The following is a 20,185-nucleotide window of genomic DNA, read 5'->3' as shown; positions in this document are numbered from 1 at the left end:
GCTCGGCCATGGGGCTAGCGGTACGCACAACGCCGCCAGGCCACCGGCCGTCCCTCGCCGGCTCGCCCCATCCCCCTCTGGCGTCTGTGCGAGGGTGCGCCAGGTCACCATCCAGTGCCTCTCCAGCCGCTAGCCTCGAGAAACCGCCGCACCTCCACAACCTCCTCAAGGAAGTGGTCCGTGCCCGCCAACGCGTTGCGGGCGGCGCTCTTCACGGAGGGGTGCCTCCTTCACGCGATTCTCATGGAAGGGCTAGGCGAGGCCGCCGGGGAAGACAACGTGGCTATATCTTCTACCTGTGTGGCCAAATCCACTACTTTTTTTTAGATAATGGATATATTAAAAATATCCGGCCTCTAGCCAAATCCACTACCTGCGTGGCCAAATCCATCGGCTGTGTGGTCAGATTTGTGACTGGAACCATGCGTGCGATGCGGGATAGGTGGCTGGAAGTCGCACACGTTGGGTGAGTGGCGGACGAGAAGCAGGGAGAATCCTCACCAACCATATGTGGGAGCGGTTTCAGCCCAGGTGGAGGGCGTGGTGCCGCCTTCCGGGGCAGCGGCATCAAGGCCATCGACCAACGGATCACGGCAGCAATGGCGTACAGCCACCACATGGAGCAGGGCAACGGCAAAGCCATCCTTGTCTTGCGCGTCAGCAGCCGCATGTCATCTTCAAGTTCGTCCATGCGTCCATATTCACCTCTTCTCTTTCCCACTCAGTATGTGGGACATATCACTTGACCCAATCTCCAATCCAGGATTTCGCTTGGTGGTGGCACTCCTGCAGGCCAAGGCAGTGGCCGAGTGGTGGCTAGCAAGGAAGAAGCTGGGCAGCGGAATAGATGGACACGACTGCCTGCACAACAATGCTGTTGCAATATCAAGGTATTTTGATTTCCGTTTTTTCTTTGGCTGTATTTGCTGGTACCAGGCGTGAATTTCTTTACCCTGATGGCTTCACCTGCAAATGTTTTCTAGAAGCTGTGTGCGGGCTTCTTGGACTGGTATATTATGTGCCGATGATTTTTTGGGAGGACTTATTGATTTGGGCTATGTTTGATTTGTTAATAGCTTAATATGATGCCTGTTGCATCCATTTTTTGCATAGACTGGGTATCAACACCTCAGCCAATGGTGAAGAAGACTCCTCTAGCTGTAACTAAGAGGTAGTGAGAAGAAACGTTTCTTCCAATATAGAAGGTAAGCCTTGTGTTCAAAATGCAAAATAAAAGGACAATGCTGCTGAGTAAGAGCAGTACCCAATAGAGCACTAGAGCTAGACAGTTTTGCTTTATATTTTGTACTCACATGATAGATGCCAACAGTTTATGCTAATAATCTCTTTTCTCAATTGACCTTTTGTACTCACATGATAGGTGCCAACTAATAGAGAAGATACTCACATGATATTTTGCAATGAAGTGTTTTATGCAACAATTTAGCGGCCTTGTTTACTTCCGAAATTTTTTGCAAAATAGGAATAGTAGCATTTTCGTTTGTATTTGAAAAATATTATCCAATCAGGGACTAACTAGGCTCAAAAGATTCGTTTCGTAAATTACAGGTAAACTGTGTAATTAGTTATTTCTTTTATCTATATTTAGTGCTTCATGCATGTGCCGCAAGATTCGATATGATGGGGATGTGAAATGTAGCACCCGGTTTTAAGCACAAAATCACATACACACCATATATGAGCACAGAAAGTCAAATCTCATATATAGTTACAAATAAGGGTAATATCAATAGACAATGCTTAATATATAACAAACTTAACATAAAAGATATAACCTTAGATAGCAAACAGCGGAAAGACACTCCGTTCTTCAGGCGAAAGCTCCAAATCCACAGGAAGAACTGACTGGTTGAGCATAAGCCTAAACTCTTCTCCAAACTAGTAATTTGGTATCCATCCGAGATTTTTATCCAAATAAAGAAAATAAACAAGCATAAGTACATCTCGTACTTAACAAGTGTAACATGGGGTTCATGAGACTCAAAGGCTAGACACGAGTTTAACTACATGTAGCTTTTAGTTGTCACAATTTTAGCATAGGAGTAGCATCAAGTTGTCAAGTCCCAAAGTAAACTCATGATCAAGTAAAGTGAATAAAGAATAGCATAAACAATACATTAACAACAATAACATTAATAAATTGTCATTAGTGATCATTTATTATGTATTGGTTCCAAGGCTGCTCGTGACCGTGAGCACGGCTAATATATCAGTTTTACACTCTGCAGAGGTTGTACACTTTCACTGTGAGTCGTGATTTACCATTTCACCCGAGGTCGCGAGTCTCTTAACTCCCTTCCTAGGGAGGTCGGCAGGGTTCACTATGAAGCCTTTCAAAGGTTCGTCTAACAAGTTAGGGCCGCTTGGTTTCATTGGTCAGTCAGTGTGATTCTACCGCGCAGGAAATCCATGGTCTGCTATCCCCCATTTGCGCCACACGGGTAACCTCTAACAAGCTAGAAAAGGTCCTCATTCTGAGCTAAAGCTAGAGCCATGTAGCCTCATAGTTGTATTATATGTCCCAGATGATCATATACAGATAAAACCTTATGGAGAGAAACTAGAGCACCATAAAATAGCTCAATGCTCTAGCCCGCTTTACCAAAGTTGCTAAAAAGTCATCTTTTAACGTTTATTGCATATTCTATTAATCAAATTACAAGATCATAGTTTAGTAGAGCACTAGCATAAGCTACCCAATGCAAAACCATAGGTGACAAGGTATAAGACCAATACTAGGATATCCTTAACAAGGAGACACATGCAATATGAATTATGTGTGATTATAGTTGTTAGGAAAGCAAGGATGATCCCATGCTATACTTGCCTTAAACTTAGATCCTTCTTCAAGTCCAAACCTTCAAAGATCTGCTTCTGAATCACACGTATATCTTACCAACTGGACATGATCATAAAGCACCACACTAGCATCTACGCAATCATACACAAAGCAAACAATATAAATAAATTAAAATAGCACACCAATCAATAAAAAGGTTTGAAAACTAATCTACGCATCGTTACGAGCACATAGATGTAAAAAACATGCTAATCAGAGCTACGGTGAAAAAAAAAACAACGACCGAAAGATTGTCTTTATAAGAGAGAGAAAACTTTAAGCCTTCATTTATTATTTTAATTGAGCAAAACTATGTAAAATGTTATTTAGACTAGATTAACTTAATTCAAAAGCTAGGCTAAATACTCATATTGTATTTATAAATAATGTCATATAATTTAATCAAGTTAAACTTTATCTTTGCAAAAGAAAAAGTATATGTGAATGCGACTATTTGAGTTTATCACATATGCAACGTGTTTAAACTAAGCAACTTAGAATTTAGAAACATATTTTTATAAACAACTAATTATATTAATATTTTATTTGAAAGCATAAATTAATACATGCTATCGAGAGTTTTATATATTATAAGAAACAACTACGAGCTTGATTTATTTTAATTAAGTAAAACTATGTAAATAGTATTACTTCAGATTAATTAAAGTTAGTTAATTTCAAAATTCAACTTAAAAATAAACATTTATAATATAATTTATAATAAGGGTCCAACATATGTAGTGCGTTGAAACTAACAAAGTTATAATTAGAAACAAATTTGTTAAAACTAGTCAAACTAATATTTATTTATGAAAAATTGATTCTTACTTAGATTTCTTTTAATTGTAAAACTGGTGGCATGCATATTAGTCAATTTAGTAATTCTACGATATAGAAAAACATGTAGCATCATGAACGTTGATAATGACACGTAGATTACGTCAACATGTACGTGAGTCCGAATGATGAACTAGAGGAGAATTAAAGGTCACGTACGAGTAGAAAAAATCACGTCCAACACTTGGATAAATATATAGCTAAAAAATACCATGAATAGGTGGACTGAAAATTGATTCAATAACGATCTGCTCTAGTCATAGATTGTAAGGAGGCAAACCCGGCGGTAGAATGTATGATCTGTAGATAGCTAGTAAACTCACATATCAATGGTGGAGAGATGCTACAGATTTGCACGTAAGCATGCATCACGGAATTGTGCTTGCTGGGTGATGGCCTCCTGTCACATACAGAGCAGAGAGATTGGCGGCGTGTGATAGCTAGTTGCTCGGCTGCAAAAAGTAGTGGAATAGGTTGGTTGACATAACCTTGTAGTCTCTAGACATAGCAGATAGACAGAGTAAGTTCGCCATGAAACAAACAACAGCTAGAAACAGAAGATTGGATTGTATAACATACATAGAACATGAATGGTGAGAAGGTTCGTGTAAGTGCTCACCATGTTTCAGCTAGTACGAACGGCAGCGGCGTGTGGCCGGGTTCTACCTGGACAGGGGCGGAGCTAGAATTTAAACATAGGGGGGGCCGTGCAAACCAAGAACAGTTATGTATATCAAAATATTACATGACAAAGGTGTACATAGCAGCAAAATAAACGTTTGCGTCACGATAAAAACAAGAAGAAAAACTAAAAAAATAAAGATAAATTAATTAGTCTCAGGCCTCTAACCTTCACCTAATCAATCTATTTCTTTGGCCAGGAAAAGAACCACAATAAAACAAGTAGTTAAACAGGGGCAAAATTAATTAGCACTAGATCCTAACATTGGATGACAAACAATCAGTTGCATATCGTTTAGCCTCAGCCAAGATGATCACTTAAACGGGTAAAATGGTCAAAAATAGAAGGTTAAACAGAAACACCATACCACTGTTAGTGTTTAAAAGTTGAGTACACGAGCTAAATAACCGTTTAGAGTTTAGACAAATAATGATAAAAACTTAGGAGATAAGAAAGATAATAGGAAGACTAATGCTAAATAATATAGATTCTATTGTTGGGGATCAATTCAGAAGGATTAAACAAGAAAAACACTGATTTTTAATTAACTAGCTAATTAGAGTATGTAGTACGGGACAAACTAATGTTTGATAGACAATAATAAAAATAAAAGATATGAAGAAAATATTAGAAAGATCTAGATTTTATTTGTATAAAAAACTATTAGAGATTAATATGAAATAAGAATAAAAATCTTAGTATAGATAATATTATTAATAACTAGTTAATTAGACAATTCAGCATCTAATTTATGGGATGTATTAAGGGAGTTATGGGAAGGTTGGGGGGTGCCAGGCCCCCCTCAGCCCCCCCTTCCCTCCGCCACTGTACGTGGAGACGAAAGTGTCAGCGGGAGCTTCATGTGGTCTTGTTCCTAACGTGCTGGATGAGCACGGTGCGACTGTGACGTTGAAGATGTTATGTTAATTTACGATTTCCAAACTAGGGACTCCCCTTATGGTAGTTTTGGTATATTTGTCTAAAGAGCTGGTACAAATATAGAGAGAACACTTCCACATCAACTAGCGATATGATACTAATTGATGTTACACCTTCACCTTCAGCCTAAATAAGCCCATTTATAAATAAAGACATGGACCTTCAGCGTGGGAAAAGAATAAGAGATTTATTATTTTCGAAATTAATTAATTTTCATGGATAAAATAATTCTATAAAAGTCTAGAATTATTATTTAAGCCGTGAAAAATATTCCGAAAGCTCCGAAAATTTGGAGAAAATTCTCAGAGACATTATAGAACATGAGAAACTCAAATGAAGTATTTTGGAGCCCATGATAAGATTGCTTGGAGCATCTAAAAATTAGATTATGCTCACAGAAAAGTGAGAACAGAAGCTAGAAAAATTCCCGAAAAGTTTGTAGGGATTGCTTGATGGATGAGAAACTAAAAGAAGTGATTTGGGTGACAAAGAAAAGATTTTAGAAAGCTCCTAATAAAAACTTGAGCTGAGAAATAAGGAATTTGGTTGTAGATAAAGATAAAGACAAAGAAGATCATTCTACTAAACGCAATTTTAAAAAAAACTTTGCTCACTCTCAAGACACAAAGGAGCAACAAGCAAACATTACATAAAATCTTATGCACCAGTATGTATGCACAATAATGTTGCTTAACCTTATGATAAATTTTAATTTAATGAAAAATATTATTTTTCCTATATTTTTATGAGCACAAAAATATATAATTAAATTATTTTAACTCTATTTCAAAAAGAACAAAATTTAGGGTGTTACATGAAAAATTTTGCAAAATATTTTGGGAACTAAACAAGCCTTTTTTCATATGGAAGAAAAATGTTAGTACTGGATAGTAGATTCCGTAAGGGATTTCCTCCAATTATTTTATTACTTATTAATCTTTGATCTTTTCTAAAATGTTGTAGCATCAACGGAAAGCCTGAATGGGACTTTGTTTTCACCTACACATAAACTTGGTGTTTTGGATGGTTGCAAACAGTTTTTTTTGTGACTATGGTTGCAAACAGTTCTGTGTTCCTTTATGCTCTGTTTGGGATGGAATAGGTAGGGCACAATAGTATCATTTTGGTTCTTTTATTTAGTTACATTAGATGAACAAATTAAAATAGTTGACATCAGTTTTAGGAATGAAATTTCTTTGCACTTTTAACTGGACAAATAATCATCATAAGCAAGTGCCATAAGCACGTGGTTATCACAAAGGTCCTTGTATTGTCTCTGTTCAAACATTCTACAACTTTAGTCACACATACTGGTCATACATTGATACTTTAATCTTTTAACCAAGCATAGCCCTTGTACCCTGGATTCCGTTCAATAGATCAGGAGCTATATTTGGCAATGGAGTGGCATTATAAATTTGCATTCCTTTTCTATGGGCGCCTGGGCATGAGAATATTGGTACGTTGTCATCATAGAGCATAGAGGCTTAAGAGTTTAAGACTACTCCCTAGGTTCAGGCTTCAGCATCCTAATGAACATAGAAAATCAGAGTTCTGCTTTGTACTATCGTCACTTCTTGATCAAGCAAACTGTATAGCATGCATCTCTAAAAATAGAATTAGCACCGTGCGAGCTGTAAAGTAATGTTTGTTTCTATTTTCAAAATCAGTACCATTGCATTATTCCTCGGTAGAAACTGGTGCTAGCTATCTGATTTTTTTCAAACACCTGCAGATAATATTTTTTTCTTTGGTATGTTAGTTAGCAAATTCTGTGTAAAAGGTGCAATTGCTTGTGTACATGAGAGTTGGCTCCTTCAGGCCTGTATAAGTTTGTGGTAGTGTGTGTGATTGGATAACTTTTTAAATGGCATCTTGGAATTTTCTTTTCTACAATTATGAAGTGCAAAAATAATGAAAAAAAATCGGCCTTGCACTAGACATATTTTACCTTTTATCTGGTTTGGTTCATCCACGGGTTTTGTTGGCAGTTTCATATGTATATGCTTGTATGTATAACTGAATAATGTTGTTTTCTGCTTGTGGTTGGAGATCAAGTTTTGCCTGCCCGACTTCACTGGATCTCAGGGTTCAGAGAAACTTCATGGATGCAAACAGATTGTGGGCATTCATGAGCTCGTGGACAAGTTCTTGGAACTGATGTTGTGGAGGAGAGGTCGAACTTGAGGTAGCTTTTCTTCCTGAATCAATTGGAGGCTGTTCTACTGCTGAGCAAATTAAGGTAGTCTTCACTGCAAGGTTGTCATCATCAAGTTTCATCAGCAGTGACAAGGCGCTCTTCACTGTCAGATTCAGAATCAGAGGAAGAGTGTAGCCGTTCATTAACATAAGTCAGTGTATATATATAAATTTTGTCTTAGCCGTCAGTGAGTCAACAGATATGACTTCATTGATTTCGTTAATGCTATGTAGATATTTGATATCTAAGTAAAGCTAAGACAATATGTTAAAGTAATAGATACTCCTGGTCCCTAGGCCATCTCTTTGAGAAAGAGTTCATCAAAACAAAATAGATACTAAGAAACCGACATGGATGTGATCATGACTTATTATTACATGATAGTGATACCTTGCCTTTGGTATGGCATCCACAGGCATTCTTGAAATTTCTCAGTAAATAAAATGTTTTAGTTTTGATGTGGTAATTGTTTTTCCTATTTTGCTGCAGATTGCCCTCTTGCTTGATGCTTTTATTAAGGACAAAGCTTCATTCTCAAGACATGATTGAAAAGGTTCAAAAAGCTCAAGAGCTTGGTATGGAAAGCTTACCCTGTCCTCTTGGATTGTTATTGGACGATTTCTAATTCATAGACGTATGTTTTTGCTATTGGATTGAACTCTATTTATCCAAAGATGTTTCAGATTACATTTTGGAATCTGACTGTAGTGCTAGATAGAGGTTAGAAACTCTGTTTTAAAGTACAAAAACTAATTTGATCTTTCTCATCAAATAGTAATGTTATTTAGCTACCACAAATAAACACTTGCTCTTCTACAGGAAAGTGTCAGGCTTCCTTGTATATAGTTATTTAAAAGAGTGAGACGGGGAAAAATTGTCAGTCCACCCTGTAAGCATATAAACTATATATCCTCTATATAAATTTTGTAGAGTGCATAGCAAATTAATAAGTTAACTTACTATCTGTCATTCATAGAGTGGACGTTCACTGAGGACGGAATGCTCGGTGGACATTCTCAGAGTAATCAAAATGAACGTGCAAACATTAAAGAGCTTCGAGATCTACTTAAGCAATTAGGAACTTATTTGTAGTATAAATATATGAGACATGGCTTTATTGTTCCTTTTCTCTTATTCATAAGTGTATTTTGGATTATATTAATTATCATATGCAATTGTCTGAGACTATAAACTATGAAAAATACATCGTTATTTTGTTGAAAATAGTTGTTTTTATTAAGTATATCTTTAGATAAAACCGTAGCAAAGCACGAGCACTATACTATCATAGAAAGGGCAGAGATATCATATGATGATGTAGGTGTTGTTCTCGAAAGTGCATCTGCCACTTTGTTGTCAGCTCCTTTCTTGTATACTATTTTGTAGTTTAAACCCAAAAGTTTGGTTAATGCCTTGTGTTGCCATGGTGTAGACAGTCTTTGATCATCTAAATTTGTGAGACTTTTTTGATCAATAAGAACAACAAAAGATGCAGACTGTAAATAATAATACCAATGGTCAACAGCCTTGAGAATGGCTAGACATTCTTTTTCATAAGTAGATAGACCTTGTGCTCTAGGTCCTAAAGCTTTACTGACATAAGCAATAGGATGACCCTGCTGTTGAAGCACAACACCAATGCCCTTTGCTGAGGCATCTGTTTCTATAATAAATGGTTTGGTGAAATCTGGTAGTGCCAAAACTGGAGCTGAACTGAGTGCCTTTTTGAGAGCTTGGAACGAAGCTTCAGTTTCAGATGTCCAAATGAATAGGGTTCCTTTCTTAAGGAGTGTGGTTAAAGGTTTGGAGATGAGTCCAAATTGAGAGACAAAGCGTCTGTAATAGCCAACCATACCCAAGAAACTCCTTAGATCCTTCAGATTAGTAGGAGTAGGCCATTGCTGGATGATTTCAACTTTGGTTGGATCAGTAGCCACTCCCTGAGCACTAACTATGGGACTGTTTGGTTGCCTGGCTCTAACCCAGCCAAGCTTCATAGGGCCAAGACACACACGTTTGGTTGTCTGTACACATCTGTTAGCCAGGCTCCACGGGGCCAAACCAGGCTTGTTAGCCAGGCTTTGAAAGAACGCGGGTGGGAGTCGTTTTTCTGGAGCCAGGCTTCGGCCAGCTCAGGATGACATTCCCGTCACCTCCTCGCTGTGTGAGTGTGCCATCTTCGGCTCTCCCTCGCGAGCTGCTCTTGTCCACAGCTGCTCTTGTCCACTCTCTTTGCTCTCGCTGTGTGAGTGTGCCATCTTCGGCGGCCCTCCCTCGCGAGCTCGCCCCCTCCATGGACGCCGGCGCAAGAGCTCAACCACAGGGATTGTATCCGCCGAAGGGAGGGAGGGAGCTCACATCTACGTATGTGCTCCGTTGTCAGGGCCGGGGTCGTGCCCACCGCCGGTGCCTCCGTTGGGACAAGGCCAGCCGCCGGTGCCGTGGTTGCCGGAGCGAGTGCCTGGACGCTCGTTGGAGTTTGATGACGACCAAGCTGCGGCAGGGTAAAGCCACCGCCCAAGCCACGCCGAAGCCACGGGCAGGGCGGGGCTGCTGCACGGTGGCGGAACCGTTTGACAAGATGACCACGATGTACGGGTATTGCTCGTCCGACGGCCACCTGAGATGCATCACGAAGCATCTTCATCCTCAAGCTACTTCCTTCCTTGCTTGAAGCATCTTCATTCTCAAGCTACTTTCTTCCTTGATTGTGCAACAGGAAGCAGCAATGGCAGAGCAGCACCACCCCGTACGTGTTCGATAAAATGCTTCAAAGAAGGTAACCATACCAGGCTGAAGATGTGGTGATTTTATGCATAGCAAAACAAGCAACCAAACAAACTCCTATGAAAACCAGGCCAGTATAGCAGTTCAACCAAACACACATATGTTGATTTGTTGGGGACAGGCCTAGCCTAGCCAAGCTCCAATTCTAGCCAGGCTTCAGCTAAGCCAGGAAACCAAACACACCCTATATGTCCCAGATAAGATATTTGTGACTTAGCAAAGGCACATTTGGACAATTTGACATGAAATTTGTTGTCTTGTAGAATAGACAGCACAGCTTTGATATACTCTAGAATCTAGATGTTCAGGCCATGTTTTGCTGTAAATAAGTATATCATCAATGAATACTACTACACACTTATGAAGTAAAGGTTCCAAAATAACATTCATAACTGTCTGAAATGTGGCTGGCCCTCCTATGACACCATAAGGCATTACATTATATTCATAATGGCCATTATGGCTTTTAAATGCAGTCTTATACTCCTCTCCCTCTGCCATTTTGATCTGATGAAAACCAGAGCACAGGTCTAGTGTAGTAAACCAATTGGCACCCTGCAGTTCTTCCAACAATTCTTCAATTATGGGTAGAGGGTACTTGTTCTTCGTAGTGAGAGCATTCAAACGTCTGAAATCAACACAGAGGCGCCAATCTCCAGTTTTCTTGCGCACCAACAAGACAAGTGAAGAGTAAGGACTAGTACTGGGTTGTATCCAACCTTTAGCCAGCATCTCCTTGATTTGAGTTTCAATCTCAGTTTTCTGTGCAGGGTTGTAACGATATGGCCTGAGACAGAATGGTTATGCCCCTTCAAGTAATGGAATCTTGTGGTCACCAATCCTGGAAGGAGGCATATCGGAAGGTGGAGCAAAAACATGTTCAAACTGCTGTAGAAGGTTTTGTAAATCAGCTGGTAATGAGGAGTGGTTGTCAACTGGAACAACTACTGCATTGAGTTGAACTACAAACAGGATGGAGTCTATCTTGTTCAGAGCTTGTAACTGAAGAGGTGAAATAGGAGGTCCCATTGCAGCTTGAGGTAGAATACCTTGCAATTTGATTTTCTCTTGGTGATGCAAGAATTTGATCCATCTAGAACCCTAGTGAATTTTCATTGGGCTATGTGCAGTCAACCAGTCCATAGCCAAGATAATGTCATAGCCCTGTAGTTGAATGATTTTGAATGTAGTGTTGAAGGAATAACCTTGGCATCCCCATAATTGATGTGGCAACTAATGTGTTCAAAGCAATGTTGCGCCATTAGCTACTGTAACATGAACAGACTGAGACAAAGGTTGCCAGTTCTGCACTAAGGATGTCATATCTTGACTAATAAAGCTGTGGGAGCTGCCAGAATCCACCAACATAAAGACATCTTTGCCCTAGAGATGACCCCTCAGCCTAACTGTCCTAGAACCTTCTCTACCATGCAATGCTTGTACAGAAATAGCCATTAACTCATCACCTGAATCAGAATCATCAGTATTCTATGTCCAACTCAACACCATCAATGACTAGGGATGAAAACGGATCGGATATAGGATATCACTGATATCATATTTGTTTTCATATTTCTGGTCGAATTCAGATTCGAATACGGATAATGTCAACCATGTCGGATAAAATAGGATTAGATGTTGACATTATAAATATACGATTTAAGTATTCGAATACGGATACGGAATCGGATGTTGAATATTAAGACTCGAATACGGACAGATTTGAACCCCTCTAAACGAATTCAGTCTCGAATATGGTCGAAAAATATCCGTACCGTTTTCATCCCTGTCAATGACACACTGCCACAACTGTTCCATAGCATTGAGAGATACTGTCGGTGGGCACTTATGTTGAGGACTCCATTTCTCACCACACTTGAAGCATAAACCTTTTGCTCTACAATAAGACTTAAGTGCAGACACTTTCTCTTCTCCTGTCTTGGGTTTAGGGTGTTCAGGAGACTTTCTTATCATCAAAAGATCTTGTTGGGCTAGTAACAGAAGTAGACCAGGATTTCCTAGATTCAAAGCCAGCTTTCTTGTTATATTTAGATCTTTCCATAACTGTGTCTTGAGTGGCCTCCTCCTGCAAAAGAGCCAAAGAGCTAGCAGTATCCAAAGTTGGTGGTCTGTGCATCATGACAGAAGCACGAATTTCCTTTTTAAGACAATCAATGAATCGATTGGTAATTACAGTAGGTGAAAAAGATGGATCATGAGCATGTAACTGGTGAACTATATCACTAAACTGTTCTAAGTATTCTGTGACAGAAGAGGACATTTGCTGGATATGGAAGAAGTGTCTAAGAAGGTGGTTATGCTCATCTCTATCAAATTTGGTGGACACGGCTTGAACAAAAGAGGACGATGACATAGCTAGGATTTTGAGCTTGCATTGTCTGAAACCATAAGGCAGCAGAGCTAGACAGATGCATAGTGGCAAAACGAACCCACTTATGAGGCTCAGTATCATAGATAGCAAAGAAAGTTTCACAGTTTGTGATCCACATCTTTGGGTTAGATCCATCGAATCTGGGGAACTCAATTTGGTAGAGCAGGATTGACAGCCATACAGTGTAAACGTTTATGATGTCTACATTCATACACTTAGGCAATTGATGAAAGTGCTTAGAATTTGCACCTGCACCTGCAACAGGTTGGTGGGATGAGGCAGTGGTAAACACCACCCCATGTCCTGGCTTGCCGCGGTCTAACGACCCTGGTGTTGCCCCAGGCGAGGTAGGCTCCAGATGGGCGCCAGGTGTTCCTCCTCCACATGCGTTGTCGATGATGAGGCTATGGTGATCTAAGGTAGCACGTTGACTCTGCTATTGGAGTTGCCAGAGATCCATTATGCAGTTAAACTAGGCGGGATCGTACAGTTCTACTCACGTCGTTTCTGAAACCAGTAGGTGCATGGCATGCCGTGCCGTTATGAACTGGGCAAAAGATTCGGATTTTAACAATATTTTTTTTGCCCACGCAAGAACCCATATGCCATAACGCTTCGGCTATGTCCAGATGGTACACAGTAGACACATCACAAATGTATATATGCGTAGCTTCATCTTGTACCAAGGCATCTGTTGAAGAAATAAAACAACTATGTATAGGTTATACTATATGAGCAACACTGGCAATTCAACAGTAACAAATTTCGTATACACATCACCGGCACCAGAGAATATCCTATGACCTTTGAAATTTTAATCTAAGCAAAGTACGATGAGGAGGAAGATGTATCACGAAGAACCTGCATGTCAAAGAGCGGAACCATTACAAAGGGCGTAAGCTGTAGAGAAGTAGTAAAGGGAGAGTGAAGGAGAAGATTTCAAGCTTGCCTCCAGTTCGTCTTCAGTAAATGCGTCCTTCTGGATGCTCCATGTGTCAGCATGGGTGCGCTTAAACTCTGCAACAGCTTTCGTGACGGTTGATCTAATGGGAGAAGGCTCCCGGATGAAGCGAGCAAGTAGCGTGACATGAGAAGGAAGCCAGCTGCAACAGACCACAAAGCCACATGCCCAGTCAAGAGAATTGAAGTTGAACTCAAAATTATGTGGTGACTCTAGTGCAAAAGCCTACAGTATCAACCACGCATACAAGAAGCTTGTACAAAGAGATGCATCTACATCCACCATGTGCATAGAAAAATACAACGGGTACCTAGGCATGTCGTATGGAACAGAAAGGACTGAAGCTGTCAAAGCAAGGACTGCACCATGGATGGTAGCAACAGAGGACTTCAAATTTCTGTAACCAATAACAGAGGTATTAGCTGACTGTCTGACAAACAAATCAACGAGAAGAGAAAAGGTGACATCAGTCCATGACAACATCAGAATCAGGAGAAAGTTTACCTTCTCCGTGCAACAAAAAGACGCTGAGCTTGTGCATATGACCGTTCACGGAAATCCTTTGATAGATCTTCATCTATACCCTTCATTAAGCTTGCAAGAACACCAGCAGCATGCTCCCTAACCTGAATGTATAAGACCAAAGTTCAAACCATTGACAAAAGGAACCTACACTGCACAGCACTAACATACACTGGTAGTACACATTTTCATGATAGTGCATTGATATTACACATTTTGAGTAAGACACAGAATTGGAAAACAAATGTCACTGTATAGGGTCAAATGAACATATACTTGCCTCAACTTGGTTGTCCACAAGTAAATTTTCTATTGTTTGCCAGATTTGTGATTTCTCTGAGCCAGAAAGTATGAATGTGTGCCTGTGACAAATGACAAAGGTAATATAGTGGATTCATTTTCCATTAGCTCTAACCGCTGAAAAAAAAAACAGACAGATAATACTAAAGTGATATTGCTTAAGTTCATAGAAATACTACAAATCTGTTAAGTACAAGCTATGTTTCTATTGGTCTTGCATCTCTGAAGTTCATCACTTTCTTCATGTAGCTCTATTGCTATTGTCTTATGGTCTGTAAACTCCAGCACTATTTTTTTTTTGTTATGGAGGTAATGGTAAAAGGTTGTATAAAAAAATGTTGGCCTTATTGGGACTACAAGTAACAGTAACAACTCACAAGTCATGGCACTTGCTATATAATAAATGAATGAAAAATAGTGTGTGCTTTGTAGCAAGGACTAAAATCTTGGCATTCACAATTCTATTAAGCTACAACCCTTTCATACTAAGCATCAAGGAAAGAAACATGAATTGTCGACCAAAACCATTGTCACAAATATAGTTACATTGGAAAGGAAGTGACTTATCAAACCTGTACGTAAAGGTCCTGAGATACGATAACAGTGCAGATCTGGTCCGCCAGTTAGGGTCACTAACTGAAGAAAGAATAGACCTAATAGCAGTTTCAAGAAAAGGCCGATGTAGAATCCTCCATTTCAGCAACTCGAAAGCTGACTTAGCAAGCAATGATAAATCTTTATTTGATGTTTCCTGCAAAGACGAGAAATTTCCTCACCTTCAACATTTTTCATTGTCGGCCCATATGAGATATGACCCATGAAGAGTCCTCTATATATATTACTATCATCCCTAAGGGACAACTCTTCTCAAATCTCTAAGGTTAGTAACAAAGAAAAAACAATAAATTGAAGATGACATGAAAAAAAAAAACCCTTTGACCACAAAATTACTCTTTCACTGCAAATTACCAAATTGGTTTACCTGTAGTGAGAGAATTGGGTACACGAGGCCAATAATAATGTCCAATAGAACAGAAGATCTCCCAGACTTCAAAGATGCGATCATAAAATGAAAAATCTGGGAAGGAACAGAAAAGGGGAATATGTAAGCCAGAAATGAAGCATATGGAAATGGCACCTTAAAAATTGGAGAAAGGCATAAAATAAGCACCGTTTCCATCCTTTTGGCATCAGCCTGCTCTCTATCATCCATGCTATCTTCAGCCAAATCTGATGTTGACTCCAGTTGCTTAGATTGAGTACTGTTTTGTATACTTACAGCTAATTCATTAGCTCCATCTGTCAAACGTCCAGACCAATATTCATTTCCTGTTTGTTCGAACATGCTTACATCCCCACAAAGGTCTTGCGGTGAACATCCAGTGCCAAATGACCCAGAAAGTCTCATATTTGAGGTTGTAACACACATGGCAATACCAATTGCTTCTCTTACCTGAACTCAAAACGTAAAAAGGCAAAAAAGAATCAGAAATAATATTGTTGCAGAGACAGTAACTATTTCCTTGCAGACATAGGTTCCATTTAACATTCCTACCTTTCAAAAGCTTCCTAAATGTATGAATGGTACTTGAACTATAAACAAGTTCTAAGCTTAGACATGTTGATGGCGAACAGGCCTCTAGATGGGTTGGTTAGATGACTTAGATGGCTGTAGTAGCACTCGGTCCTAGGTTCGACTCCCTGCGGGAGCGAAATTAAGGCTAGGGTTAAAAAAAAAATCCCCTCATCTGCCCCACGCCAAAACCGAGGTCTAAGGTCTGACCAAGGTTGTGGTGGTTGTTCTCACATGGGCTGCAGTGTCGCTGTGTATGGGTGGGGCAAGGGTTTGGGGGTTTTCTCGACATGCATGAGGTCTTCTTAGCAAAATTCCCAGGGGCTATCTTACCCCCGTGGGTCGAGTTTTTTTTAGATGTATTGATGCTTTGACCTAATTTGATTTTACTCAAGAAATGACCAGACAACTGAAAATGCTATTAGATCATTAATTGACACAACCTGAAAGTACTATTAGATCATTAATTGACACTATGTTCAGGGAACATGTACCTTTTGTTTTTAGGAACTTGTAGAACAACTATGCACATGATGATAGATAAGTAATCCATGTGTTCACCATCACTAGTATTAGTATTGCTGTTGACATATGTCAATTCCTTGCTCTTTTGATTGATAGGCCAGATGGACAGCAAAAGTTGGTTGATGATCTAGGTACAGTAGATAAGGAAGGCTGGCAGGTATACAATGCCCTCTGATGTGGCATCTACTCTTCGTGGTGAGGTGAGACACTACCGCTCGTTCCCCTTCAATCCACCAGTGCAGACGATGACCAGTGCATGGTGAAGGAAGTCAGCAGCAACACCTACTCACAGCTGACGCGCACCAACCATGAGGGCTGGAGCCTCTACATGAAGGTGAAGCTCAAGGCTTGCAGTCTATCAGAGGCAGTGGAGTTCAGCTATGTTCATGCTCAGGCGGGCAAAGGGTGGTCAAGCAAAAGATAAGATTGGTGGCTCGTGGCTTCATCCAGCAGCACGTCATCGACTGCGTGACCCACATTGAATCGGTGCGGCTGCTGCTAGCATTGGATGCTCAGGATGGGTGGCCCATCCATCACATGGACATAAGATTCGTTTATTCAATAGGGATCTACATGAGGTGTCCATGCGGCAGCGCAGCACCTGGTTCATCGTTGCTAGAGAAGAAGGTGCTACGGCTGCACAAAGCACTCTACAGGCTGCCTCAAGCACTGAAGTTCTTCTGTCTCATTATTCAATAGAAAGGAGATGGGGAGACATTGGAATAATTTTCTGTAACCAGCTAAAAGGTTTTTTTTTTTTGGTTCCAGATTTGAGTGCTGTAGTTAATCATCTTCTTTAATCCATGGGAAGAATAGTTGTTGTACTTATCAAATATAGTTGAAACTGATTTATCAATTTGAAATGTAAAGGAGTGTTGTCATGTACAGATGTACCTGCGGTAACCTGCATCAGAGTACCGACACAAGTAACAAGTATTAACAATCGCCCACCAGAAATAGCATATGCTTACATGTAATATAAGCCAGATTCAGTTTATAGGTAATAAGCAAGGATGGCATGAGCTTGATCCAGTTTATAGCTATGAATCCAACAGATCATCTACACAGTCAAGCATCAGAACCTAGAGGTGGGAACTAAACTGTGATGACAATATTATATAGTCAGTGAAAAAAAATGAGAGCACCTTTTCTAGATAATTTCTAGGAAATGCTCTTCAGATGTGACTGCATTGCTTTAGGGAGACTGCATTATGTGTGAACTTTGGGGTTTCTACCCCTTTCTCTCTTCTTTAATACATACAAAGATACACAGCTCTTGTTTAAGAGAAAATATTCTTGAAATAAGAATATTGAAATAAAAGGAATGGCAATTAACACACACAATTGTGGAGTCATTTAGTTTACCTGAGCAGATGAATGGTTCATGCTGTCAAGTAGTTCATCAAGAATTTTAACATGGTATTGCTTCTCTGCTGGGGACATTTTTGGTGGAGAAATTTCTATTAGAGCGACAGACAGAAAAGAATATCTCTTCGCAAGTACACTAGTTGCCATGGAATGAGGAAGAGGACTACATAAGCATTCTAATACTTTTTGCCTGAGAACAGGAGCACGAGTTCCAGCTCTTTCTTTTCCTGTAACAGCATATCGAATGCAAGCTGCCCATTCAGGAGATGACTCCACAGATGGTGCTAACATAATCTTATGCATCTGAACCATCAACCAGTTGTTCTCACACTCCAGATTCCCAATGATATCAGAGTGCAGCATCCCAGCCATTGCTTCAGCAGCTACACATTGCCTTGATCTCTCTTTCGAAACTAAAAACTCTTCTAGTGTAGTCTGAAGAGAAGAGATTACTGGCATTCCACATTGCTGTATAAGCCTTTTGAATATCCTAGCAAAACTGGAATAGAATGTGTGACCACTCACTAAAGAAATCCAACTAGGAGTACGTGGCCATGAGGCAGAGAAATCAAAATAGAAGTAAGTTATTGCTTTGTCAGATCCACTTTGAAAAGATGACGCCCCATAACTCGCTTTTGACGAACCATCATTATCAGAAATAATATGGACATGAGATAAACTGTTCAGCGTCTCATTCATGAACCCTTCCTCTCGGATTATCTCATTCAAAATCTCTTCTGTTGATGAAATATTGCAATCTTCAGGGTGATCTACTGATTGCTTTGAATCTTGTGCAGACGCCTTATGAGGTGATCCTTGCAATAATGTGTTCAAAGCAGATATAGCAAGCATTCTCGAGTGGGGCAGTTGACTCTTTAAATTTCTTAAGAAATGACCTAACATAAAGCATTTATTTTGAACATTGAAGCTCGTTAAAAAAAGCTGTCAAAGATGGCTTTTAAAAACATGAATATTAAGGCATGATAGATGGTATTAACAAAAAGCTACAAAGAGGAAGGCATGAAGTCCATACCAGCAATTTTTGCAAGCATTTGCGAATATATGCCAGATTCACTTCTGGATGCCAAAATTAGCAATAAGAGTACTCTGTTGGCCATCAAATTGTACCTGAAATTACACGGCTGTGAGTTTTAAGTACATAAACTGAAAAGAGAGCTCAAAACAGAATCTGAAAGGAAGAGAACAGTAGAAAGGTGAAATAGAAAAACTGGTTCAGCATATATAAATTTATTACTAAATAATACAACCTGTCTGAGATTGGCATGGACCATAGAGGAGGAATTGGGATATGATCAATTAGTCAATAACCAAACTATATTGTCATGTGGGGCCAGGGCTACATCTGACGCCGGCGCAGCCGTGACGCGCATCGTGCTGCGGAGCGCGCGAACCAGGCCGGTTCGGCTGGCTGCGGTGACTGTGCGGGCCAGGTTTTGGCTGGCAGTGGCTAGGAAGATAGAAAGATAGGATTTGATTAGTTTGTTAAGATCCTACAATCAAGGAGTGATTAGTTATTTCCTTTTCGATTGAGCCAGAAGGCTATTTGTATTCGGTTTGCTAAACTTGGAGAATCAAGCAAAGTATTATCTCCAAACCTATCTCTCTCTCTCAACTAAGCCTGTGGCAGAGGGGTAAACCTCGCCGGAGAAGACGGATCGCGACTACGAGCTACGTAGTCGAGGTCGTGCTATCCTAGGGCTTGAGGCCCTTGACAACCTGGTATCACGGTCTAGTCGATCCTCGTCTTCCGCCGCCGCCGCGCCACCTCCCAACCCACCAACCATCGCCAGACCTTCCTGCCCACCACCATTCCCTGCCTCGTCTGTTGCCTCGCATCCCGGCAACATCGGTGACAACGACGATCTCAAGGCCGCCCTCGATCACCAAGAACGTGGCGCTCATGCAGGCGTCCATCACGGCCAATGCTAAGGCCATCGCCGACATCACCGCCACCAGCTCCTCCGGTCGGGCCGCGGCCTAACTCCGGCGAACACCCCCAAGACCGGCCGCCTAAACACTGGCGCCCGGAGTTTTCGCGCTATGACGGCAAGGGCGACCCGCTCGCCTTCATCAACAAGTGCGAGTCCTTTCTGCAGCAGCGGATCATGCCGGAGGAACGCGTCTGGATGGCCTCGTACAATCTCGAAGAGGTGGCGCAGCTCTGGTACATGCAAGTCCAAGAGGATGAGGGCACGCCGACATGGGCGCGCTTCAAGGA

The 20,185-nt window shown here is 40.5% G+C and overlaps 1 protein-coding gene and 1 long non-coding RNA gene across 33 annotated transcripts in view; one reads left to right on the top strand and one right to left on the bottom strand.

Moving 5' to 3' along the window:
• Positions 388 to 17,006, top strand: LOC110430880. Of its 31 annotated transcripts, none has more exons than XR_002448312.1 (8): positions 388 to 681; positions 764 to 890; positions 1,114 to 7,560; positions 8,008 to 8,093; positions 8,202 to 8,238; positions 8,338 to 8,407; positions 8,495 to 10,297; positions 16,675 to 17,002. It is a non-coding gene; the product is annotated as an uncharacterized LOC110430880 (long non-coding RNA). The 31 variants fall into 31 exon arrangements; XR_002448309.1 differs by having other exon boundaries at positions 8,193 to 8,238; XR_002448294.1 differs by lacking the exon at positions 16,675 to 17,002 and adding exons at positions 10,827 to 10,995; positions 11,076 to 11,345; positions 12,577 to 13,119 and having other exon boundaries at positions 8,008 to 8,407.
• Positions 13,261 to 20,185, bottom strand: part of LOC8072832 (proteasome activator subunit 4) — a 26,933-nt gene continuing 20,008 nt past the window's right edge. The window contains exons 26-35 of one of the 2 annotated variants that reach the window (XM_021449043.1): positions 18,980 to 19,074; positions 17,944 to 18,842; positions 15,652 to 15,933; positions 15,463 to 15,558; positions 15,053 to 15,231; positions 14,461 to 14,542; positions 14,163 to 14,284; positions 13,969 to 14,055; positions 13,647 to 13,800; positions 13,261 to 13,558 (exon numbers count right to left, since the gene is read on the bottom strand). In XM_021449043.1, coding sequence (XP_021304718.1) covers positions 13,517 to 13,558; positions 13,647 to 13,800; positions 13,969 to 14,055; positions 14,163 to 14,284; positions 14,461 to 14,542; positions 15,053 to 15,231; positions 15,463 to 15,558; positions 15,652 to 15,933; positions 17,944 to 18,842; positions 18,980 to 19,074 — 2,038 coding nt within the window. In that variant the 3' untranslated portion in view covers positions 13,261 to 13,516. The remainder of the gene's footprint in view (positions 13,559 to 13,646; positions 13,801 to 13,968; positions 14,056 to 14,162; positions 14,285 to 14,460; positions 14,543 to 15,052; positions 15,232 to 15,462; positions 15,559 to 15,651; positions 15,934 to 17,943; positions 18,843 to 18,979; positions 19,075 to 20,185) is intronic. The other variant, XM_002436880.2, reaches the window with a different exon arrangement.

The sequence above is a fragment of the Sorghum bicolor genome, chromosome 10 (assembly GCF_000003195.3).
Source record: "Sorghum bicolor cultivar BTx623 chromosome 10, Sorghum_bicolor_NCBIv3, whole genome shotgun sequence".
In the NCBI taxonomy this organism is placed as follows: domain Eukaryota; kingdom Viridiplantae; phylum Streptophyta; class Magnoliopsida; order Poales; family Poaceae; genus Sorghum; species Sorghum bicolor.
The sequence above is the reverse complement of the archived record's forward strand: the minus strand, read 5'-3'. Positions and strand labels throughout refer to the sequence as shown.